This window comes from Vipera berus, assembly GCF_964194415.1.
Source record: "Vipera berus genome assembly, chromosome: Z".
NCBI classification, from domain to species: domain Eukaryota; kingdom Metazoa; phylum Chordata; class Lepidosauria; order Squamata; family Viperidae; genus Vipera; species Vipera berus.
In genome coordinates, this window is record NC_138205.1 from 30,401,420 (window position 1) to 30,427,610 (window position 26,191).

A 26,191-nucleotide genomic window follows, 5' to 3' on the forward strand; every position below is an offset into this window, starting at 1 on the left:
CTGAACTTTTGGTAGCATCTGCTTCCACTCAGAAGACGCTTGCTCTTATTCTAACATTTCGTCTCTGCCCTGCTCCCTTACATGAGGATGTATTTATGCCTTTATTTATCCACTATCACCCACTAAAGCTTAGCTTGCCTTTGAACAGTTCAGATCTGGCTTTCTAATGTGAACAAGCGAGTGGAATCTAAGAAGAACTGAGCGTTTTCCACCCATTCCACACAGGTGAGTTGGGCAGCTAGTTGAACACGTGGACAGCTATGGGGGAAAAAAGGCTGGCCTTTCTTTTTAACAATTTGTTTTCCAAAACTATGTATACCTTCCTTTTTCTTCCTTTCCTGTTTGGATCTGGCTTTCTCTAGAAAAGTGTTATAAACTAGGAGTAATTATTAGGAGGGTAATTTGGGCATATTCTGGGTGTAATGGAGCAATTTGTAATTGCTTGGTTTGTGAGTTGAGGATCCTATTTGTGACTGCCATTGCTGAGGCACATGTCTAAAATAACAGTCTTTTTCTTTAGGGGATAGTATAATTTATACCAGGGAAAGTGGTAATAAGATCAAAGGGTTTCTACTTTAAAATTTATAGCAGGGAAAGAATTTTTATTCTTTTATACTTTCCTTCTTAGCTGCAGCTTGTTTAGTTCCAATCTGACCGCGAAATACTTGGTGAAGTTTTGTGCAACAAAATAATGTTTGTATCAAGATCCTGTCAACTTAATATTTTAAAATATTCTAGTAACAAAAATCACATCTGTTCTTATTTTCCTCCTCTTCCAGACTTCATAGGTAAGTCCTGTTGCTTTTTAGGCAGCCATTTAAGTGTTTATGTGATATTTCATCTTATTTAAAAAAATGAATAGCTCACTAGACTGTAACTAATTCATTAAGAACAGTTTTCAAATCCATTAACTATTTTATAGTTCATCGAAATGGAAAGAAGTTGGACCTGTGTAGAAAACTGAATTGGAAGGGCAATATGTGATTTAGAACATGCATGAGAACCCAAATAACCCCTGGTAGAAAATTGTAAAGTAGCCATACCTTTTACGGAATAATAATGCTTCCTTTCTACCGGTATCTTTTATCCAAGCTGCTTAATGATCAAGAATGAGGAAATCAGTATCAATTTCATTTCATTCTTGTGTTGGAGTTATTTTTATTACAGTGAATACACAGGTTTATTTGTATGTGTACTTTATATATCAATTAGGCAAACAGATGCATTTCACTGGCCAAAGCCAATGGTCTCTTTCTTAAGTCTGCCTATTGTTTTTTCTTCACATATCTTCCTTCCAGATTCTATCAAGATACCTTAAGTTTTAAAGTATTAATTACATATAGTTACAAAGTTACCTGAAGATGATAGTTTTCATATCTTAGGGGAAGGGTCCTCAGTCTTTTTGATCTGGGTGACCACATTGAATGGGAATGTTGAGAACATGATATAACAACTTCCACCCAATTGCTGCCATTGTGGGCATGGTGGTAATAATGTAGATTGGTGAGATTTGCTCCACATCACTGTTTCTCGAACTTGGCAATTTTTGGATACATTATGTGGACTTTAATTCCCAGAATTTCCCAGCTAGTCATACTGGCTGAGGAATTCTGGGAGTTGAAGTTTACAGATCTCAAAGTTGTTGTCAAGGTTGAAAAACGCTTCTCTACATCATCCCCACTAGCTTCTGAAAATGCTCCCTCACCCCTTAAGCCTATTTTTGCCTTTCCTTTAGGGCAGATGGATGCCCTTCCAACCAAAGCTAATATTTTAGTTTTCCAGTTCTATTTCTATAGTCTATGTAAGACCCATATACATTTTGGAGAAAAATGTATATCCTGGTTTATCCTGGTGATCGCAGTGAAAACAAAAGTTATAGGATCTTTGTAAGATTTATAGCTACAATTTGCAACTTTGCCCAATTTCAGAAAAGTAGAAGGCCAGGGCAAAAAAAATATATGATTTAATTTACTATTATTGTTCTTTACACACAGTCCACTAGATAGTATTAATGAATTTTCTAGTTTTGACTATCAGACTATTGAATCTTTCTCAAGGATCTTGGATAATTAATGATATCAGAATATATATGCCATTCTAAGTAATACAACTTCCTGTAATTGAAGAATTGAGGTACATTTGTTCTCATTATGCATTTCCAGGAATAATAATAATACAACTAACAATAATAATGTATTTTAAATTGAAGTAAATAGTTCTTTTGCTACATTCTGAAAGACATACAAGCCCATTGTGGCATACGGTAGTTATAAGTGGTGCTTGACTTATAACCATTTGTTCAGTGACTAATCAAAGTTACGTTTGAAAAAAGTGGCTTAACAACCACTGCAGTATCGCCATGGTCACATTATGAAAATTCGGGTGCCTCTCATTAGCCATGAAAGCCAGCTGGGTGACCTTGTGATTCATTTATCAAACGCAGTGATGCATTTAACAATGGTGGCAAAAAGGTTTGTAAAATTGAGTACAACTTGCTTAACAACCAACTTACTTAGCAATGGAGATTCTGGTCCCAAATGTGGTCATAAACTTTTATACAGTTTATACCTGCATAAATAAATAACACTTAGGGGTTTAATGGTTTTACATCTGTCATATGAAAATTATCATTTGGTGGCAGGTTTTTGGAGGAGTTATTGTGTGTGCGCTGAAAAATGGTTGGTTCCTCAGAGAGCACATTTCAGATCTAAAACATGACACAATAATATCTGAAGCACAGATGATTTGAAAGGACTCTAGCAATGTTTTCATATAATTCTGAGCTCTTTTAGCAAAAAATAGTATAGCATATCATGAGGGATGCTGGGAATTGTAGTGCAGCAAGATCTGGAATTCTGTATCCCCATATTTAGTTTTTTATTGTATGGGAGGAGGTTAACTCTTTGAGATAAATCATTGGGAATCATTTAAACAGAAAGTGGAAGTATTCTTCAGTTTTAATTCCGCTGTGATTATTCCTTAAATTGCAATCCTATACACATTTGGTCAGAATTATGTTGGGGCAGTGTTATAGTTCCAAGGGCTTTCATAAGGAAATATGCAGTTTGAAAATTACTGCATTCTCATCATGATATTGCAAAGAATTCTGTTGACTTAGATCATGCAGGGCTTGATAATCAGAAAATGGCACGGGAGAGGCTCCAATTTCACTGAGACTGTCATGTATGTAACCATGCATGGACAGAATGGCAAATTATTAACTTCTTTTATAAATATGTGAGGTAAATTCCAAAAGGCTAAAGATCATCCTGGCTCAATTTCAATTAATAGGACTTTTTGTATGAACTCCAAAACAAGATAACTTGTTCTGCTAATTATCCTTATTTAAGAATAAGGATGAGAGAGCCACTTGTAGTGATTAAGGCTATAAACTAGGAGGCTATGAGTTCTCATTCTGTTTTAAGCACAAAGCCAGCTAAGTGATCTTGGGCTAGTCACTTTTTTTCGGCCCTAGAAAGAAGATAATGGCAACCACTTCTGAAAACCTTCCCAAGAAAACTTCAGGAACAAGGAGTCTCCAAGAACTGGACATGAAAAAATTAGGATTAATTGAATCTATGGAATATAATACCCAAGCCTCTTTGGTTGTGCAAAAAACTCACTTTTTTTCTTTAAGACTTTACAAGACATTATAGTAATGTTATTTTAAAATATAATTAAAAAGATTTTTAAAAATACAAAGTAAAAAGAAAAAGAAAAAAATAGAAAGCATAATAAAGAAAAAATAGAATAGAAAAGAAAAAAAAATAAGAATCTAGTTTAAAAAGGAAAAGAAATGATGTATATAAAATGGCTTTGGCCCATCATCACTACAAGTATAGGCAATTTTAGCAACTTATCACCTCTTAAAATACAAGAAATGATCCCTTAATCCCATATCCCAACTCTAATCTATAACAAATCTCCAAAACTTTATTGTTCAATCCTAGTTGGCAAAAATCTATTAAGGGTTACCAGAGATAACAATATATCTATTTTAACCTTGATCAAATAATCAACTTTATTTTCCTTCTTTTTACTTTTAATATCCTTGATCTTCAACCTCTTAAATAATATTCTAGAACTTAATTTCATTTTTTCTTTGTCCCTTCTCCCAACATTCCTCAAGGATTTAACAAGTCTTCTTTGTAAATCCATTGTAGGAAAGCTACCCAAGTCACTTTTGATTTGTTATTTGCAAATTCTTTTTCATTATTAAGACATCAGCATATTTTATTAGTATGTCCAATATAGCATCTTTTTCCATATCATTTTTGTGGCCTATCATTTTTAGATCAATTTCAGTCTTGTCTTGAGTAAAACCTATTTTACTACCATAACATCTTTTAAATGTAGTCTATCTATTGAGGCAGATATTCTTAAAATTATCTTGGATTAATTGTCAAAAATATCCTTTAGTAAGTGATCTTCTCCTTTAATTATAATTTTTGGTTCCTTTTGGTTCTCCGTACTGTCCAACCTTCAAAGTCTCATCCTATCATGCTTTTAAAAAGAGAATTCAAAACAAAAGTTTTTTTCCATGGGAAACTTTCTTAGAATTAATTTGAATTCTTATAATATTCTAATTAATTAGAGTACAAATTTTATTTGAAATCCATCTGGACCCTTAGTCTATTTATAACTTTGCAAAAGCAAAGGTATAATTACTCTTTAGTTATTTATTCCAAAAGGAAAAAGTAACAAGTTCTTAAACTTGTATTTAAAATTTCTTTTGCTAAGGATTGAAGGAAACCTATAGGAGATAACAAGACTGAGCCTGAGGAAGGAGTCAAATGTGCTATCAGTCTCAAATCCTGTTGTGATTACAAGAGATCTAAGTCCAGCTCACCTTGAACCGTTGACTCTTATCTACTGCCAACTTACTTTGACCATTAGTCAGTCAGATTCTTCTAGAAAACTTTAGCATACAGTAAACCTATATATTCATTTGAATTTCCTGGAGTCCTGATTTCCTGCTGACAAAACCTCACTTGATACTGTAAAACCTGTTGATCCAAAGGTTCCTAATAGCTGAAAAGCAATCAACAAGCAATTAAATTTGCAAACATAGTGTCCTTTTTGAAGATGACAACAGTGGTTAGGGCAAAAAAAAACAACAGTTATTCCCTTGTCTTCCAGAGCTCTAAACCTGCAGGAGATAACTTTTTTTAGCCATTGTGGTTTAGCATGTCTAAGGAGATTCACAATCATCCAGGTCATTGTTGTTCCAAAGTTGATTTTTGAAAAGGTAACAGATTTTCCTCCAGGCTTACAAAGGCAACAATTAGATTTGCCTTTGTCGATAAGCCAATCTCAAACAAGCTATATTACAACTTCCTACACTATCCATAATGTCCTTAGCTTAACTTGCTTCCCAGAGAATGCAAGAGTCAAGTTTCAAGCATTTTAGATTTCATGTGGTCTTCTGAGCACATGTTAATAAATAATAGTAAAATCATCTAGGAGGAAGTTGGCTTTGACAAAAATCAAGCTCTTTGTGTGGCTATTATTACAACATGGTTCTGCTGCTTCTATTTTGGTAGGATACAGAAGGAAATTTCAACAGGTGTAATTTTTCTTAAATCTGTATTATAAATCTGCTCTTAACAATAACATGAACATATTTACATTAGGTTTTTTTAGTTGGCCAAAATGTCTCGAAGTGTGTCAGAGACCTGGGAGCACTGAGAAGCTTTGACATCCTCAGTGTTCCCCGTTTTCCATCTTCAGTCCTATCTCTTTGAGTCTTCTTGATCTTGCAGTTTCTGGTTCTGGAAACTGGTTCCAGAGAATACCAAGGGGAGGGAGTGCAGGAAAGGATGGCAAAAAGGAAAAAGCGGCAAAAAAGGAGTAGAACTTTAATTGCATGTTTACCACTGCCATCTTGACTCCTTTTTAACCCTCTTCCCTAGTTGTATCCTTAGCTGGATCCTGGCTTCAGAAAAGGAAAACTGAGGATTCTTTTGCTCTAGAGTTAGCATACAACTTAGTGTGGGCCTGCAAATCAGGTCCATCCATTCTAGCACTTAATCGATCAGTAAACAAGAAGATAACTAGCAAAGAATGCACGTACATCAATTAGTAGAGTAGGGATAACCATGGCCCATTTAGAAAGGACCATTGCAATTGAACATCCATTTGGCACTAGATGAAGTGGCAGTTATCTACAGGGTTACACACATGAAAAACAGCTGAGCTGTCAGCTTCACATTTCTGGCAATACCTTGCAGGCATCCTGGTAGCCACTCTATTTAGACGTATTAGGAATTAACTATATAGTACAGACTGACTTCTGCTTAAACATGCTTTAGCTCACTTGCCAGAGAAGGCCTTTTTAAATCATTCATCTCTGTATATTTAAAACTTTCAAGGAAGCCTGTCTTGATAAGGAAAGGATGAGAGATTGCCCACATGTGCCCCTCACAGCTTCTCCTCATGTAAATACACAGAACAGAGGTTTTCTGTGGGTTACAGTGTCAGAAGATAACAGGATTCAACACCTTGCTCACAACCATGGAGGAATCTTTTAAAGGACGCTAAGTTCACAAACCTCACTTTCTATTCACTTTCAAAAATTGCTAGCTAACTGCAGCACTTATAAGCTATTAGATACCTTTGGAACAAGTTTCAAAATGCTAGGTGAGTCATCCTGGATAAATGAAAAAATTAATCATGACCTTAAAAGTTTAAAGAATCTAAAATAGCAAAAAGCCAAATATGATCTTAGAAAATTATAAATGGACTACAAGTCTAGCTGAATTTGGAATACTGAAACTTTTTACAGTAAGACTTTGGAATTATGTATAAAGAACAAACAGCTTCTTGTGGGAAATAGATCTGTTTGGGTTTTTGGAAAATATAGCAGAGATAAATAATTTCATGATTTAAAAACTGGACATTAGAGGGAAATAAATATTTAGGTAATGAGGGAACCTATAAAATACAAAATGTCATAATGCTGAAAATACTGAAGAAAACTTCAAAAATGAAGTGAGAAATTAGCATCCACCATATCAACAATGTCAGTATGGATAGATTATGTCCAAAAAATATTACAAACATAGAACATTTTTTTTGACCAGATGGTGACTGTATCAAAAGAAGATACTAAAGGCCAAGATAATGTCTTAGAAAAGGATTCTTAATTGGATCTACAAAATAAACTGGCTAATTACTTTTTCCTTTTAAAATTTAAATGCAGTGGTAGGCTTCAAATATGTGAACAACTGGTTCGTTGTGTGGATGCCGCTTCCAGAAGTCCATTCTGAACCTGGGCGACAAAACATTAGGCTACTGGTTCTGCCGAAGTAGTGCAAACTGGCTGAATCCCACCACTGTTTAAATGGAAAATACAAACAATAAACCAAGAGATTGACCTGGCTTATTTTTTTTCCTATTGAATTTACAAAAGAAACTTGAAAAACTATGTGCAATGTGACAAAGAAGAAATGAAATCAAACCCTTCCACAATATTTGAAGATGAAGACTGTTAAAAGTAAAAGGTAGGAAGGTAAAGTTGGTTTATCAAGTTTAAAATGGGGTTACGTCCGGCAATCCAAACCTATAAGCAAATCCACTTCATGGATTTCCCTATAGATAAAGCATGCAATATGGAATAATTGTTTGAAACTTTAGAGAGGGTGAAAAATTACTACATTTGTGTCTCTGTGTGTGTTTGTATGTTGACACATTTTTTTCTTTCTTTTCCTTTTTTCTTTTTCCTTTAGTCTTTATTTCTATTATTTTTTCTTTAAGTTTAGTGTACTGAATTTTATTGTGATCAAAATTCTTAATACGATTGTATATCCACATCTCTCTACATTAAAAACTATCCCAGCCTAAAACTATAACTAAATGTTAGTAACTTTTGAACATGCTTTCATAGCAATTTGCAGATGATAATGCTGAGCACCACGCTCATCAACTTTTTTTTAGAAGAATAGCAGCAGACCAGGCTACCTGCTAAATTGCAGTGCATTACAGCTCTATGGGAATGTTATTTTTTTTAATAAAAAACAAGCACATAAACAAAGTGCAGGTTCTGCTAATTATCTGGTTGTGGACCCTTGCAATGCTTTTTAATCACCTGGAGTCTTCCTTTTTCATCCTGTTCTCTTTATGGAGTCTTAGCAAATTAAAAACACAATAATTGCTGCCTTGTTAAGTAGCAATTGTTCTTTCAGCTTGTTAAAAGAAAAATCTTCATCAGGGTCCAGTCCAAGCCAGGAATAAGCAAAATGGATACTGCTTTAAAAATAAGGTTGTAGTTTATTGAAGAGCAGAGTCAGATAAAAATGTGGGTCTGGGAAAGCTGACCACATGTTGCTGGGAGTGGTGGGTTTTTATGCCTTCTTGGGCTTTCGTGTTCCTATGGCATGAACTTTGACCTGAGGTTCAGTATGCCCTTTTGGTATTCTGATGGTGGTGGGTTAGTCCTATTATGTCCTAAAGGCAGTGGTGGGATACAGCCAGTTTGTACCAGTTCGGCAGAACCGGTAGCTAATTTTTTGTTGGCCAGGCCCAGAATGGACCTCCGGAAGCTGTATCCACACAGAGAACCTGTTGTTCACATATTTGAATCCCACCACTGCCTAAAGGTCATGTCTTTAAAGCTTGGGCAGGGGATGTAGATTTTAGGGGTCTTTGTCTTTCTAATCTCACCAGCTCCAAGCTTCCTGGCCCTAGTCTTCCTGAATGAATCACCATATCTGCATTTCTACAGAGCTGGTTTCTGCTGAGTTTCTGCTTGGGGTATTAAGAAAAACTGGGCCTGCTTTTCTGCCTTTATGATCCTTTGGGGAAATATATTCTGCCTTTTTAATATCCCCCCAAATATTTCTTTCTCAGGTGGGGGAGTGGGGTGCTGTCCTCCCAGAAGCTGGCCAGAAAAAAAACACCTGCTTTTCTCACCTCCAGTCACTAGCAAGCAGGAAAAGATTAGTTTAGCCAGATTCATGCATAACACAAACAAGGGCATGCTACATGAACTTCATGTGGTCACTAGGAGTTTAAAATGTCTTGAGGGCATATAATCAGCCAATTAATGTTTCTTTTCCATCAGATTCCATGTTCTGCATGGCCTTATTTTTAAAGTTTAATTTTCAAAAGGTGAAATCTATAATTGTTCAACTCAAAGCTCTCTCTGTCTGCAGCATTGTTAATTGACACAATCTGTTTTTGTTACAAGCAATCTTTTAGGTCCCGCCCAGATCTCTGAGGCTCTGAAAAATAAAGAACCAATAATCACAATTCTTTGGTTCCCTTGAAAAATGGGGGAGGGACCAATTATAGGTAATCCTCAACATATGACATTTAGGGCTAGAATTTCAATTGCTAAACAAGGCAGTTATTAAGTAAACTCTTTCTGACTTAATGAGCTTTTTGCTATGATTGTTAAGCAAATCACTGCAGCTATTATGTGACTCATGTGGTTGTTCAGCAGACCTGGCTTCCCCTGTTGACTCTGCTTCTCGGAAGCCAGCTGGGAAGGTTGCAAATGGTAATCAGATGATCCCATGATGCTGCAACCATTATGAATACATGTCGTTTGCTACGTGCCCAAATTTTGATCACATGATCATGGGGATGCTGCAACGGACATAAGTGTGAGGACCAATTGTAAGTTACTTTTTTCAATGACTTTGTAACTTTGAATGGCTGCTAAATGAATAGTTGTAAGTCTACTTAGTTGTAAGTCTGGGATGGTGGAAAGCAGACCAGAGGACAACCTCCCGTTTGCCTTTCAGTAACTAGGGGCTTTGCAGAAATCATGATCTGTCTTGCACAAAAAAAAATCTGTGTTGACCACAAGACAGCAGCAAATCAACAGAGATAGAAAACTCTTTGCTTTCACCTAGCTATTGCCTTTATTTTAACACCCCAGAGCTAATAGATCAGAATTTCTCAACTTCAGCAACTTAGGTTGTGTGGGTTCCAACTCCCAGAATTCTCTAGACAGCAGAAGTCTGGCAGGTGAAGTTCACACATCTTAAAAATTCCTGAAGTTGAGAAAAACTAACAGGTCACCTAAGTCAGGGGTGTCAAACTGCCGGCCCGCAGGCCAGATGCGTCACTGGGAAACCACGCCCACCCCATTGCCGGCAATGGCGAAAAAGCTCCAATACGTTGCACAATGTCACGTGACGTTGCGAGTTTGACATGTCTCATCTAAGTGAAGAGGCCCTCTATTTCCAAAATTTTCTAGGTACTCCAGGCCCCAAACTTTGCCAACTCCTCAATGTTCTATGGATAGTTTGTTTTGATTCAGTCTGAACTGACTCTTGCACTGACCACTTTATTGATTAGGTCAAAGGTTACATTTATCTCTGCATTCCAGCTAAAATGAGGGCTGGGAGGCTTTTTATCATTGTGTACATTGGTGGGAACTGCTATATTTTAGCAGCTTTTTAATCCAGTCCTTTGGCAACTATCTCCTGTTCTCTCTCCAGGATCTACCATGCGGAGCTTTTTATGTCTTCTTTTCCTGTTCAAAATTCTAGTCCCTAGTTTTGCTGCCTCTCTCCATAGCCAACCTGACCAGCAACAGATTGAAGAAGGTAAAAGTAACTGGGAATTGGGGATTTGTTATCCAAATTTAGTGGCAGATTTAAGGAGAAGGATGCTTGCATGTTCTGCATATGGAGTATCAGAAGATGTTAAGAAGAGGCAATACAGCATGAGGGAAGTACTTTGGAGTCAAAGACAAAATATAGTTTTGTTTTGTTTTGAAGCACATGGGGACATTCAAGTAACTCCTACTTACAGAATCTGAAATCAAATGCCTCTTTTCCCAGGATTGCGTGATAGCTATAGAAGGTGGCCATACAGTGCTAGGAAAAGACAGAGCACTTCAAAGCACCTTTTTGCCTGTAATTCACAGAAATTCCAATTAATTTCCTTCAGTCTCCTTTGATATACTTTAGGTTCTGCAGCAAACAAAAAAAGCACAGCCAGATTTCAACTTTAACTTCCAAACATTCCCAAGTAATAAGAAGCCAACATCCAGTTTCCTAGATGCAAATGCTCCTGAAAAATACAGGTCACGAGTTGCAGAATCAATGTCCTCTAAAAGAACCTTCGCTAAACCAATTTTATTTAAAGAGATTTAGATAGGACTGCTCTTTCTTTTAAAAAAATAATTTTATTAACGATTATAATATAAAAAGGAAGGAAGGAAGGAAGGAAGGAAGGAAGGAAGGAAGGAAGGAAGGAAGGAAGGAAGGAAGGAAGGAAGGAAGGAAGGAAGGAAAACTGCTGTTCCTGAATGTTGAAGCTTAAGTAGAAATCCTGTAGAGTCATTTAACTAAAGAGATCATCATTCAAAATTGCCTAGTGGTGATCTCTTTAGTTGTCCCAAATTGCCCAATATTCCTGGGTCCCCATTCAGTATTCTAAAGAGAAGGATGTGTAACCCGCAAACTGATATTGCTTGCAGCCCTTGACAGCTAGCACAGGGAGTTAAGGGTTTGGTCCTAATTTCTAATCTCTGTCTAAGAGATTGATTCAGAATTTTAGCAAGAGTAGGTTGCCCTTGTCTACAACAGCTTGGCAAAGAGGAAAGGAAGTCAGAAACTGGGGAAGGGAGGAGGAAGGGGTGGATTTCTTCATCCATTTTTGCATCTGGAATGGCTTCAACCTGCCTGCCATAGCAGCCCAAGGTTGCCTGAACTGGGAACACCATTTGCCATCACCACACATACTTTCCCATGCATCTTCTATCTGGGTCAAGATGCACTCCCTGGCCATTTCCTCCCCAATTGCTATATACAGTAAATGCCATTCTGATTGGACCTCTGATCCAGGACTGGGAAATTGCGGCAATCGCATCCCTGGGCACCAGTCCGACAATCTCCCTTGAGCATGTATTTAAACATCTTTGTGAAGCAGTGCATTTGGGCAAAGTTAAGTGGGTGGACCATGGATCAGGAAGGTACCAGTTTTCAATCTGCTACCTGGCTTGTCCTGCCTCACAAACTCACTGCTTTATTTTATGTAGTAATACAGGTAGTCCTCCTTTAGTGATGGTAAATGGGATGAGAATTTCCATCACTAAGTGGTGCAGTCATAAAGCATGACACCATGTGATTGTGCCATTTAGCAATGGTAGTTTCAGCAATTCTAGTTACTGAAGTTAAGTGAATATCATAAAAGTTGTCAAGCAAAGACAACTGCAACTTCTGACTTCCTGCCAGCTTCCAGGAAATGAGCAGAAAATGTCACAAATTGTGATCACATGACCATCAAGGTGACATAACTTTGAAGACTGATTGTAACTACCACTCAGCACCGTCGCAAGTTCAAACTGTCACTGAATGGACAGTATCACTGTAATTGTCATCATTTAGTGATTGCTTGGAGTTACAGTGGTGGTAGAAAAGTAACTTTACAACCAATCTTCACATTTAGAATCTTTGTAGATCTGTAAAAAAAGGAAAGTTAAAGTAAGATTGTAAGCACAGTCACAATTTCATGCTGCACTGCTTCACTTACTGCTGTGTTGCTGGTTCCCATTTCAGTTGCTAAACAAAGACTACCTTATAGAGCCAGCCTATTTATTCTTGTAGGTTATCCTGAGGGGATGTGTCCCTCAGAGAAATTGTTTGTTTTTTGCTACTCTTCGCTCCATTTTCTATATTAACTGTTCTCTCCTGCTTTAAACATGAAATGTAGCTAAAACCAACAAGAGGCTGCACACAGTAACTGCCACAGTACAGGCTGTCTGCACTTCTCCCCACAATGCTAATGATCCATTTACTTCACAAATAACCAGAAATTAATGCTTCTGTGAGTCTTGCAGAACCACATTCCATATGCAGCAGGGAATTCAGAATGAGGGGAAAATGCAAATAATGGCATCCGGCGCTCTCATTTCCTGACAAATAGATGAGGAAGAAATGGAGGTAGTGACAGATTTTATTTTCCCGGGCTCTAAGATCACTGCAGATGGGGACTGTAGCCAAGAAATTAAAAGACACTTGCTCCTCGGGAGGAAAGCCATGGCAAATCTAGACAGCACACTAAAAAGCAGAGACATCACCCTGTCAACAAAAGTGTGTATAGTCAAGGCTATGGTCTTCCCAGTTGCAATGTATGGCAGTGAAAGCTGGAACATAAGAAAGGCTGAGCGCCAAAGTATTGAAGCCTTTGAACTATGGTGCTGGAGAAGACTCCTGCGAGTCCCTTGGACTGCAAGGCAATCAAACCGGTCAGTCCTAGAGGAGATCAACCCAGACTGCTTTTTAGAAGGCCAGATCCTACAGCTAAAACTCAAATACTTTGGCCACCTAATGAGAAGGAAGGACTCACTGGAGAAGAGCCTAATGCTGGGAAAGACTGAGGGCAAGAGAAGAAGGGGATGACAGAGAATGAGGTGGCTGGATGGAGTCACTGAAGCAGTAGGCGTGAGCTTAAATGGACTCTAGAAGATGGTAGAGGACAGGAAGGCCTGGAGGAACGTTGTCCATAGGGTTGTGATGGGTTGGACACGACTTCGCAGCTAACAACAACAAGCAAATAATAAGCTGTTGAGTGGTTCAAAGCTCTTTCCTAAAGAGAAGGCTTGGAATTGTGACTGGAAGTAAACAACAAAGACTTATTCATGGTGTTTAGGATGGGATCATCTGGAAATATAATTGAGGAAGGAACAGAATCTTATAGGCAGAATAGTTAGCTCAGGGTTCTCTCTCAAACTCCCCCAAGTCTATGGTCTGTTTACGTATGAATGGGGATACCCCAAATTTATTTGGTTTATAACTGCTACTTGTAGCAAAGTCAAACAGGCATCAACCTATCCTCTGTCCTTCCTTGTACTAGACTGTTCTCTTCCAACAATGGAACCTCACTTCAGAACTGTTGGTACTGGTAGGAGAGTGTTATCTTCCAGACTTCAGGATTGTGAGACAGGCTGGTGGAACTGTTTTCCAGCAGAGTAAAATGGCTTGAGAATAGGAGAAAGGATTAAAAGGCAGCTGCTGATCCCGCAACAAATGCTTTCTTGAAAACAGTTTTTGATTACCTCCACTCCCTCCATTAAATTATGCAGCCAAACTTTGTTGGCAATTCATTGAGAAATGCTCATGTGGCTTCCTGTCATATTTTTGCAAGAAAACTGCAAAACTGATGTGTAAACTTAGTTTAAACGTAATACCTGAAAAATATACTGTAAACCCTGTTGGGAATAAAAAGTTCCATCCCTGACAATTTCATAAATGTCACTTATCAATTTCATAAATATCACTTGTCACTGTGGTACTTGGTTGCTAAAAAAAATAGAGAAGCATTTCATGGGAGAAATGTAACTTCTAGTGAATCAAAGTTTACCCATTTTTATAGTAATTTAACGGTATAGCTGGTCCTTTTGAAATTCTCCTCATGTTCCCTCTATTAGGGAGTAAAAGGGAATTGGATGGAAATAAAGTCTTCCTGCTAGACCAGAGGTCCCCGACCTTTTGGGTGCCAGGGACCAGTTCCGTGGAGAGATGTTTTTCCACGCACTGGAGGGTGTCTGGTTCTATGTGCTGCCTGCATCTCACGGATGGGGCTTTGCTTGTTTGTGGAGACCAGTTGCTGGCATGCCATGGCCCGGTACTGGTCCATGGACTGGGGGTTGGGGACCCCTGTGCTAGACCACCAAGACTGCTAAATGGTATTCCCCTTTTAGATATTTTAGTAGTCCTTGGGTTTTTTGCCTCCCTTATTTAACAGGCATCTAGATCTACAGCATAACAGTATAGATTATAGAACAATGTTTCTCAATCTTGGCAGCTTAAAGATGAATGGACTTCAAGTCCCAGATTTTTGCGAGAATTGAGGAATTCTGGGAGATGAAGTATACACATCTTCAACACCGCTGTTGCAATGTTTGCAACCTGTGCAACTTCCAGATGCTTGAACTTCAACTCCTAGAATTCTGCAGCAATGACCCTGCCAGCAGGGAATTCTGATTTCGAATCTTAAAGTTGCCAAAAATCCGGAAGCATTGCTTTAGATCTTTTACCCTTTCTCTCAGAACCAAGGGTTATTGTTCATAGAACTTCATGCCTGCTCTGAACTCCAGGATAATATCTGCTGGTTCCTGTTCCCAGTGTTCCTGGATGCCACTTCTGCAAACAAATTCTTGAGCCGTAAGATTCTTTATAACCACTGGGATTTTGAGCTGATTGTGCCAGACAACTTGGAGCGTGAATGCAGAGAAGAAGTTTGCAACTATGAAGAAGCTCGGGAAGTCTTTGAAGACGACTTACAAACAGCTGAGTATGGGGAACTGGACTGGCTTAGGGTGGCCACTTAAATGTCACAAAAAGAGGACATGTCTCCCCAAAACAGATATTTATTTATTTGTTTGTTTGTTTGTTTATTCATTTATTCATTTATGTATTTATGTAGTGTACTTGCTACGCAATTCCAAAAAGACTCTGAATGGCCTGCAGTAAAATAGAAAGTGTTAAACTAATTAAACTCCCCAACCAATTGACACCTAGCTACTAACACACCAAGGCAAACATTACTAACAATAAATGTTCCCTTCAGTGAGGGAACTCTCAGTATGATTTTTCTGAACTGTAGTAAGGCTGGTATTGACCTGAGCTTGGCTGGAGCATTGTTCCAAAGGATGTATAAATAATGATAAATGTAAAGGAAATGTATTAAAAGGAAGAGAGTAACCATCAATCTATTTCTTTGCTGTCCTGTTATTAGATATCTTTATGCTCTTTGTTTTTCTCCTCTTTTTTATTTTCAAATTGGAGAGTCCATTAAAGAATGCAGGTTTTCAAGTGGAGGAAAATTCTTTGTAAAGTCGAAGAAATAACCATCTTAGCCTCTTCTGTTACCCTAAGGCACAGGTGTCAAATGTGATCACCTCACATGATATATCGTGACGTATTGCGATGTTTTTTGCCTTTGCGAAGCTGGGGTGAACATGGCCTGCACATGAGGCATCTGGTCTGCAGGCCACCAGTTTGACCCCCCTTTCCTAAGGTAATAATAATAATAGTAATAGTAATAGTAATAGTAATAATAATAATAAAGTTGGAAGGGACCTTGAAGGTCATCTAGTCCAACCCCCTGCTCAGGCAGGAAACCCTATACCATTTCAGACAAATGGCTGTCCAATCTCTTCTTAAAAACTTCCAGTGTTAAAGCATTCACCGCTTCTAGAGGCAGGTTGTTCCACTAGTTAATTGTTCTAACTGTTGTGGGTTGCACAATAGTCTTGAATTGTGAGCTTATAAAGATGAATAGTGAGAAGATGAAAAATTATAGTAGACAAATCATTCTAAGCCATAATGAGCATAATCATGATTAGATGAGATGTCTGAATTGAACGGTAATTCTTTTGGCTTCTTAAATTTTAAGAAGTCCAAACATTTAAAGCTTTGTGGGGATTGTGGTTTGGTGGTTTTCTGGCAGATGCCTCATTACCAAACTATGTAAAATCGTCATCAAGTTTCAAATATCAGATTTCAAATATCAGATTTAAAGTTTTTTCTCTATTCCATGCATTGGCTGAGCAGAAAGTAATATTTATAGGAGAGAATTTGGATATTGAATATACTAAATTCTGTTCAATATATCCTGTTGAATACCCTGTTGAACAGGAGTGCTGATTTACCACCAGCTTATCAAATACTTAGGAGGTGAGGGCTTGACAGCAAAAGCAAACAACAGCTAAGGACTTAATAGCCCCACCATAAACACCCCAATCAACATCTAAAAAGCCACAAACAACAGGCACCATATAAATACCACACACAGAACAGCCCCAAGCACACATACTCTGCTAGAGAGAGCTTACCTGAGGAAGGGCTCCAGTACAAATCCGAAAGCTCAGAAGACAAAACTGCTGGTCCTGGTGACTGACCCAGATTGCATTCTACAACATTATCCTGGGACTAATATATTCACCTTCATTTGTATTGGATATAGCGTTGTGTAAGATGTAACAATCATGTGAACAGTCATATTTAGGCAAGATACGATTATAAAAATGAGGTTCGATGCTTTTTCCTTTTCTTGAGCTTGAATGTAAAGAAAAATAGGGAAATTCTACTTGCATTTCAGATTAATAGCACTTAGCGCTTGGTCATTTGACCCCTAAATACAGGTTAATCATTACTGTGCTTTGTTGAAATAAGCCAGCTTCAGGACTTGTAGCTTTTTACAGTTGGCCATTTCAGATAGTCCATATTTAAAGATTACTATGCTCTGTCAGGTTCAGATTACATTGTAATTTTCTGTTCCTTTAACAAAGAGGTTTCAACTCTTCTTTCTGATTGTATGATAATAGCGAATAAACCAGCAGGTGCATAGAGAAATGATTAACCACAGTTTATCACTATTGCTGGCTGCCCCAAAGTTCCAAAGTTGTAAAGTAACTTAGTTCAGCATTCCCCATTTCCAGCTCAGTGGACTGGTGGAGATGATGGTGGTAGGATGGTTTTGCACATGTGCGCATACCACTTTCACAAATGCAGCTACCTGCGCATATGCCATACGCCCATGCACTCCCCAACAAATGGGCTGTCGCTCAGCAAAAGGCTATGTTCAGGGGGTTGAGAACCCCTGACTTAGTTGATTAAGTCAGTTATCCTTGTCAGATTTTTGTGAAGAGTTCAGAAGAGATAGATTCATTGTGTAAGCCACAAGCAAGGTTTAACTGAGACCTTGATTCCTAGTTCCTAAACTATGTCAGGGAATCTCTGACCTGAAAAAGTGGGAAGTGAAACCAGCAACTGTTTGAAATGGTTAGCAGAGAAACAAATTATAGTTGTCCCAGATTATTTTGCATGAATCAGGTCATTTGTGTGTCAGGATACAAGGAGAACAATTTGACCTGAATTTTTTGAGGTTTCTAGCATACTCTCTGCATATCTGGATTTCATTTATCTTATTTTAACAGGTTGGTAGGTCATCTATAACATAAGGGATAAATAAACAAAGTTTCACAAAACACAGCTGATGATTTCACCCATCCTAGTAACTCTTTACTAAACAAGCCACATTACAGTTTAACATAAAGTGTGGACTTAGCCATTAGATTTTCCTAGTGGAAAATGTACAATCCATCAATCTCTTCTTTAACTAAATAAGCCGCTATATTGGGAGTTTTCGATTCATGCCTACGTATGACACTCCACACCGGCCTCTATCTTCCCTTCAAATCTCTCTATGTTTTTACAAACTGATATTTGTGGAGACATACCATTTAACTAATAAAGGATATTCTCAATCAGTCTTCCCCAGCTTGCAGGAGCTTATATCTATACAATCTGGTGGGAAATGGACAAAGGAAATTTTCTAGGGACAGAGACTGATAGTATATAATTTGACTCAAATTAACTAACTCTGACTCTTTCAAGGCCAACTTTCCCCGCCATTTTAGTCTTCAGGGAAATTCCAGTGCATGCAGATATGGATTTGAATGCATTCTTATTGGCCCCTAGAGAGTTAGATGTATCCAATAAAAATTATTTGAAGCTAATGTATTTGTTTACTTTAATTCTAGTTTGACACTAACTTTGTAAAGTTAATGTTTGAAAGCCTCCCAGAGTCACCTCAGAAGAGATGGGTGACACACAAATTTAAGATAGGCAGGCAGGCAGGCAGAGAGACACACAGACAGACATGCACAATAGAATTCATTTTGGGGACATCTTTGTGAGTATGAATAAAACAGTGACAATTGTCTTACTGATTGCTTTGTAGTGTTCAATTTTATGTTTTTAACTTAGTAAAATTTATTTTCTACTAACCGGTTTTCAAAAGCAAAGTGCAACTAGTTAACAATCATACTCCTGGTTAATAGATAAAAACATTTAAGAAATTTAAATTATAGTATGTAATTCATTAGCAACATGACATTTCCCATTATTTTTTGTGAATAAAGCATTGGTTTAGTTATGGGACGCTTGAAAAGTGCTGGGCCAATAGCCACATTAGACTTTTGTGGTAATAGAGGTTATGGTTCCTGCCCCAGTATATGTTTTAATTTAAGAATGTTAAGATGGTTATGTATTCTCTATGACTATTATATAGTTTTTCATTTAAATTTTAATTGTCAGATCTCAACTGAATTGTCATATTACTGCCATTTTTTGTATAGTAGCGAGCCCTATCTGTTGAAGATAATGATTTATGTATCCAAGGAAATTAGGTCTATTAAATGAAACAGTTTTTAAGGCACAGCTATAGAACCAAAAGGCCACATGCAGAATGCTTCTCCACCCCCATTTTTCTGTGGGTCTTGAATCTGAACTCCAGCATGGCAGAACACATATGAAAACAAGTGTGAGATATAAAAGAGGTTTTAGAATAGATTTAAAATAATAATAAAAGGAAACATACTTGTAGTTGTGTGTTACAGCTTCAACCCTTATCTATCTATCTATCTATCTATCTATCTATCTATCTATCTATCTATCTATCTATCTATCTATCTATCTATCTATCTATCTCTCTCTATCTTTGTTTCATTCATTCATTCATTCATTCATTCATTCATTCATTCAATTTTATAACAATTTTTATTGTAAACCACCCAGAGTTGCTTTGCAGAATAAGATGGGAAGCATATAATATAAACAAAAAAATCAATAAATAATACTGTTGATGCCTCTAGCCACTTTGATATAGTGATTAAGTTGCTGGCCTACAAACCAGAAGCCTGTGAGTTCTAGGCCTGCCTTAGGCATGAAAGTCAGCTGGGTGACTTTGGGCCAGTCATTCTCTCTTAGCCCAACCCACCTCATAGGGTTGTTGTTATGGAGGAAACAGAAATCAGGTAATAGCTACCAAAGGATTCAGGTTAATATAGGAATCTGGTATTTCCAACAATGTAGGAACACATACAACTCTTCCATATGCTCAATATTATTTATAAAGAGCATGGAAATACCATTGAAAGTTGCATTTTTGAAGACATAAGATATATTTCTGTAGCGCCTTCAAGTTCATGTATAGTCAGGAAAGCTAAGCAGGCTTGTACTTGATTTGTATCTATAAGTTGAACAACTCATAAAGATACAGCAATACAATATCTTAGGCAGTCTTTCATGTGTGTCAGGTAACTTATTTCATAATCATATGGATGATGAAAGTTTAACTCTCGCACATTTACAAGACATGGAATTGGATAGGATTGCATTATCAAACAAATCTTCCTTATTTATAGTAATAAGTACAATTTATATATCTTATCATATCCCATAATATAATTTACTGTATATAATCTAGATAGGTTTCAGCAGCTAGTTGGAGAAAGAATGCCTCTTTGTGGATTTGTAGTTATTTATTGCTGTTTTAAAAAATGGCAAGCTTTTTAACCAAACAGTAAAATATTTGCTTTTCAGACATTTGTGAGTTTATTATAAACTGATTACTGTAACTATTGAATGTTGCAGGTTTTATTTTCTTATAGGATGGTGCCCTCTAGTGTATTTCCTATGGATTACAAGTATTAGATTCTAGTCAGGATTCCTGAGAAATCTGGTCCTATATAGATATAGTAGTATAGTATAGCAATTTACTACTGTGCTAAAATAGAGGTGTGGTCAGTACTTGGTCTTTTTGAACAGCTGACCCAACCATGCTGCTGATCCTCTCCAATACCATTTTAATTTTCTATGTGTCTCTAACATTGTCATTTTGGGGTGGTGTACAATATTTAAAAGGGAGTTGCACATTCCAGTAGAGAAAAGTTCCCTGAGATGGGCTCTAGCACGAGTCCGAAAGCTCAGCAGACTAAATCTCTGGTCCTCGTGACCATCCCAGATTGGATCCTGCAATATTATTCTGGGACAGCTATATTTGTCTTTATTCTTTTTTTTTTAACATCCCATTTACCGTATATCCCGCCCTTCTCCGAAGACTCAGGGTGGCTTACAATCTAAGAAGCACAAATCAATGTGCTTAGCAATAGCCTTCATTCTATGTATATGCCTGCTTATTAGGGCTTTCAGCCCCCCCCCAAGCGGCATTATTACAAAGTCAGCTTATTGCCCCCAACAATCTGGGTCCTCATTTTACCTACCTCGGAAGGATGGAAGGCTGAGTCAACCTTGAGCCTGGTGGGACTCGAACCTGCACTAATTGCAGGCAGCTGGTGTTACTTAAGGAGGCATTAGCCCACTGCTCCACCAAGGCTCTTCGTGAAAGTTGGCTAGGTCCAGGTGCCCCAAATAGTATTACCACAGGCAAATAAGCCCTTCAAGACTTAATTTGATGTTTTGGAGCTAAAGCTGTGTTTTCCTCTTTAACAACCAGGAAGCTATTGTACAATATTATATTATGAGCTGAATAGGACATGCTTTATTCATTGTTTTATTAATGGTGCTATTGGGCGACTCCTAAGCAATGGGATCTGCTCAGTACATATTGGTTGCTTTAGTCTCCTATGGGCCTGTCTTCTCCCTCTGGCCCCTGGGTGTTGTTGCATTTTGCACAGTGGGAATTAGGTTTTATTTTGTTCCTGGAGGGCCTGGATCAATGCAAACAGCAGATGACCAACAATAGCAATAGGGAATCTATCCAGTGTAGAGAGAGAAAGATCTTATGCAAATCCCATCCTTCAACTTATGAACTGCTATTTGGACTGTCAAATGTTCAGGTTGATCCAGGTCTCCAACTCAGGCTTTGGCTCTGACATGTGAGGCTACATAGTGGTCCTCCTCTCCTGCATTATCTGTCTCTTCTTGCAGTGTCAACATTCCCCAGCTGGGTGAAGTGGCAGGTGAAGGGTTGGTTTGACAGAATGCTGAACTTGTGGGTCTGACCATCTGTCAAAAGCACAGCAGTTTCTGCTTCAAGTCAGAGCCCAGGCAATTGGGATTGGCAATGAAGAGAGCAAAACCTAGGCTGGTTTAGTTTCTGCTATCTCACATATACCGGCAGGAGGAGAAACTTTAAGCAAAGAGCCAAAGGACATTTGTGGAAGATACTGATTACTTTCTACAACAGAAGACAATGAAAATGACTTTTGTTTTGTTTTGTTTTTGAAACTCATTTAGAGTCAGGCAACATGAGATAAAACAAACAAACAAACAAACAATGACTTTTATTAATGTCCTATTAACATTATTCCCTATCTTGATATCCCTTCCAGAAAGTTTTTTGGGAGACCTATCCAAACAATGGACGAGGAGGAGCAAGTGAGTAAGGATACAAAACAGCAATGGGGAGTTCCATGTATTTGTGTTTTCCACTATCCTCCCTGAATCAAGTGTCACTTTTATAGACAGGATCCCAACTAATAATTTTTAGGGATTTCTAGAATCTTCCAAGTCCAACCACTACTGTGCATATAATAGCAACAAGGCTGGGCATTCTGCCCCTTCAGCATTAGATGACAAAAGATCTTTCCAGTTTCCTGAGGTAATGCTGTCCCCACATCCTTTACTGAGGAGAAAACTGTAATAAGACATTTGCTTCCCCATTATTGATCCTTTTGCTGTCTCTGCTGCCTTTGCTTCAAGTCACTGCAGCCACCTGCCTTCCTTTCAAAGAAATGAGTTCCAAGGCCTAACAGTTTTTCCATGTTCTAAAGCAGAGGTCTCCAAACTTGGCAACTCTAAGACTTTAAGCATGGCTGGCTGAGGAATTCTGGGAGTTGAAGTCCACAAGTCTTAAAGATGACAGTTTGAAGATGCCAGTTCTAAAGCTCTGTTAGCCCTTAGACAAGAAGTGCAACTATTAATACTAACTCTATTTTATTGTAAGGCTACATTAACAAAATCTTACACAACAAAGTATTTCTCTTCTCCCTGTTACTCTCCAGAAAACTAGAGAGGGTTCTTTCTGAAATTCTTTCAGTGCCTCTTCTCCTGCTGTGGGCTGAGAAATCTTTTACATGCAGATGTCTTCAGCTTTTCCTCCTATTTCCCAAGGTCATTCTCAGATTCCATTAAAAGCTGCTTTTGGTTAGAGGCAGCTTAAGCAGGAATACTTTGCTTTAACCCTGATATTTAAGTCATTAGCCTTCATGGTCTAAGGACAAGATGAAACCAGCACCATAGGAACATGGTAACACAAAAATGTTGCCACAGGTGTTTGTACTAGGTTAGACGCTAATGGGGAAACACTATAAGATTTTATATGATGGCTTTACTGTAGTGGTTTCTAGCATCACCCAACCATTGCTGTGCTCAGAAATATCAACAAAAAAGAGAGGCTTTATATAGCTACAACAATGGCTGGGTAAATCTATAAATTACAAGTTAGGAAGTAGCCTCAGTAGAATGAAAATGTTCCTCTACCCTCCATTCTCCTCCGAATGGGATCTCAAAGAGTAGGGAGGACATACCCTTGAGCCATCCTTATACCCAGTGTTATGTTTCGGGTTCGGACGAGCAGGAAAGACGCCAGGCAGATGAGTACAGAAGAATAGTTGCTTTATTCATAACTTTAGCTGTACTGAAGGTTAGGGGTATCCATGCAGTCTTTATATAGTCTCCCATAGTCTGAACAACCAATCAGATTGAACCCATCTTTCCCGCCAAGTTGACGACAGCCTGGACTGGAAAGTCCTATCTGTGTTGCTGGAGAACCGTTAGCTTTCCAGCGAACACATGATAAGTTATTCCCAAAAGCTCAATACATAACACCCAGTCCTATCCTCATACATTTGAACTGGAGCTAAAGCTTCTAACACAGCACTGTTCCAGGTTCATTCCAATACCTTGTGATCCAGACCTTGTTCCCCAGTTCCAAGAGTCAAGACCTAATATAGCATGGATGTTAGAATTAGGATCTCCTGTTGTTTTAAGCCTGTCTACCTGTTTTCATAGGAAATCCTGGAATAGATGTGGCAGGCCTGGTGGCTGGCCTAATTGCAGCTTTGGTGTCTATTGTCATGTTTATAATTGTGGCCATGTATTGTATCAAATATCGTGCTAAAGAGAGAAATCGATCCAGGTATGTGTCAAGATCCACAGTGAGATGTTTTGTGCCCAGCTATGTAGGGAGGGACGCGGTGGCTCAGTGGGTTAGGACGCTGAGCTTGTCGATCAGATGGTTGGCAGTTTGGCGGGTTGAATCCCGAGTGCTGCATAACAGAGTGAGCGCCTGTTACCTGTCCCAGCTTCTGCCAACCTAGCAGTTCAAAAGCACGTAAAAATGCAAGTAGAAAAATAGGGACCACTACGGTGGGAAGGTAACAGCGTTCCGTGCGCCTTTGGCATCTAGTCATGCTGGCCACATGACCACGGAGACGTCCTCGGACAAGCGCTGGCTCTTCGGCTTTGAAACGGAGATGAGCACCGGCCCCTAGAGTCGGAAACGACTAGCACACATGTGCGGGGGAACCTTTACCTTTACCTTTATGTAATAAAGGGAGTGAAAAGGGGAAATAATTCTAGCACTTTGTCACCAAGAAAACATGAGGTCAAAAGCATTCAATTCAAGATTAACAGTTGCATCAGTGAAAAAAACAACATATTATGGGGATTTATATTAGCCTTCTGCAAACTGCTAACTTCTAGAGGAATTAAATTAAAAATCTGATAATTTTTAGCTGTGTGCATATTTTCCAAAGTCTTTTTGAAGTTGATGTTTTTACGCAGTTCTTAAAAATACATTGCTGAACTACAGTTTCCATTATCCCTATTCTGCATACATCTTTCATGGGTATTATGTGAAATGATTTTTTTGAAATTGATAGTTTTTTCAACTTTTTTCCTGTAATGTGATTTATTGGACTAAAGTTCCCTTAATTTCCAAACACCCTGTAAGCTTTCAAAAAGCTGATGAAAGTTTGCTAATTTTTTGTTTTGATTAAGTGAGGCTTACAGACAAAAAGCCTGTTCATTGTTTTAGCTTTTTTGACTTCTGTCTCCATTTCCTTTTTGAAGAACGCAGGAAAATTTGAATTCAGGGATTCCCCTTGCCAACTTTGATGATGAGCCCAAGCCGGAATCTGCACCTGGGCTTCCTTCGTATGAGCAAGCAATGGCAGCTCCAGGAGTACATGACGCGCCACCCCCACCGTACAACAGGTAGAATTATCATTGGGATCCTACCTATCTCAAAATTTTAACATTATCTAGGGATTGGGAACTGGATATAGAGGGAGAGCAAGGTTTGTGAATCAGGCTGCCTAAAGAGAATGTGAAATGAAGATCAAGATCCTATCCTTCCCTGGAAAACTTTTTTCAAGAAAGGAGCATTGGATTATGCAGAAAGCCTTATTCCCATGGAAAATCTGCATGAACCTGCAAGAGACCATTGTTCTCAAGAGGAAAGGCAGTACTGGAGTTGACAGGAAGTTCAGAATCACCAACAGAGCTCATGTTAGCCACCAATGTGGGGGTGGGAAACTGCAGATGTTGAACTTCCAGGAATCTTCATCCCTACCTCTGCTGGCTGGAGCTGATGGGAGTTGTAATTTAGCAGCATCAAAAATGCATGTGAATAGGGGTGAAGGCACAGGTTTTCTTTCCCTTCTCTGTCTCTAGCGAACTGGCAGAAGAAAATGTTATATCATTCTCCTCAGGATAGATTAGATTCATTCACTCTACTTCAGTCAGAAAGAGAATAGTTTTAAAATTACCAATTCCCCCCCCCCACTCCCAAGTCCAGGCAACATGTGTATAATACCATCCGTCTCTTCTAGATTTCTGCTCATTAGCAATTCTGCTTTGATCCATTAACATGTAGCTTCTTGCACTATTTGTGAGTCATGGATTCTGTCCAGAGTCCCACAAACCTAAAGCACAGAAGAATTTCCTATTTTTCAGCACCAAAAAACTTTTCAGAATTTACCACCTAGGATCATTGGAGAAATCCATATACGCTACTCAGAGCTCCTTGCAAGTAGAAAACAAATGTGATGTGATTAAAAGTGACATGAATGCCAGGCAGTTACCACAGTATGAAATGGCAGCACAAAATGTAACTTTCATCTTTCATTGGTTCTGGCTGCTAAACTGAAAGTTGAAAAAATTGTATGGCTGTGGATATACATAAGCATACATGAAAAGAACATTGTATTGCATATAATATTGCACATATTGTAAATACTACATAACTTCAAGTAGTATTTGCTGCTACCACCAGTACCAGATCAGCTCAGGGTCAGCAACACTGGAGGCACTAGAGCAGGGGTCTTCAAACTTGGCCCTTTTGTGACTTGTGGACTTCAACTCCCAGAATTCCTCAGCCAGCCATGCTGGCTGTGGAATTCTGGGAGTTGAAGTCCACA

General features: G+C 38.3%; 1 protein-coding gene across 1 annotated transcript; it reads left to right on the plus strand.

The window, feature by feature from the left end:
- PRRG2 (proline rich and Gla domain 2) lies at positions 1-24,990 on the plus strand (the record flags this gene model as incomplete). Its single annotated transcript, XM_081344011.1, has 6 exons — positions 1-225; positions 10,449-10,556; positions 15,084-15,247; positions 22,100-22,145; positions 23,781-23,907; positions 24,843-24,990. Exons 2-6 carry the CDS (start codon positions 10,457-10,459, stop codon positions 24,988-24,990), a joined length of 585 nt encoding a protein of 194 aa, XP_081200137.1. The 5' UTR covers positions 1-225; positions 10,449-10,456.
- Positions 24,991-26,191: the final 1,201 nt, after the last annotated feature.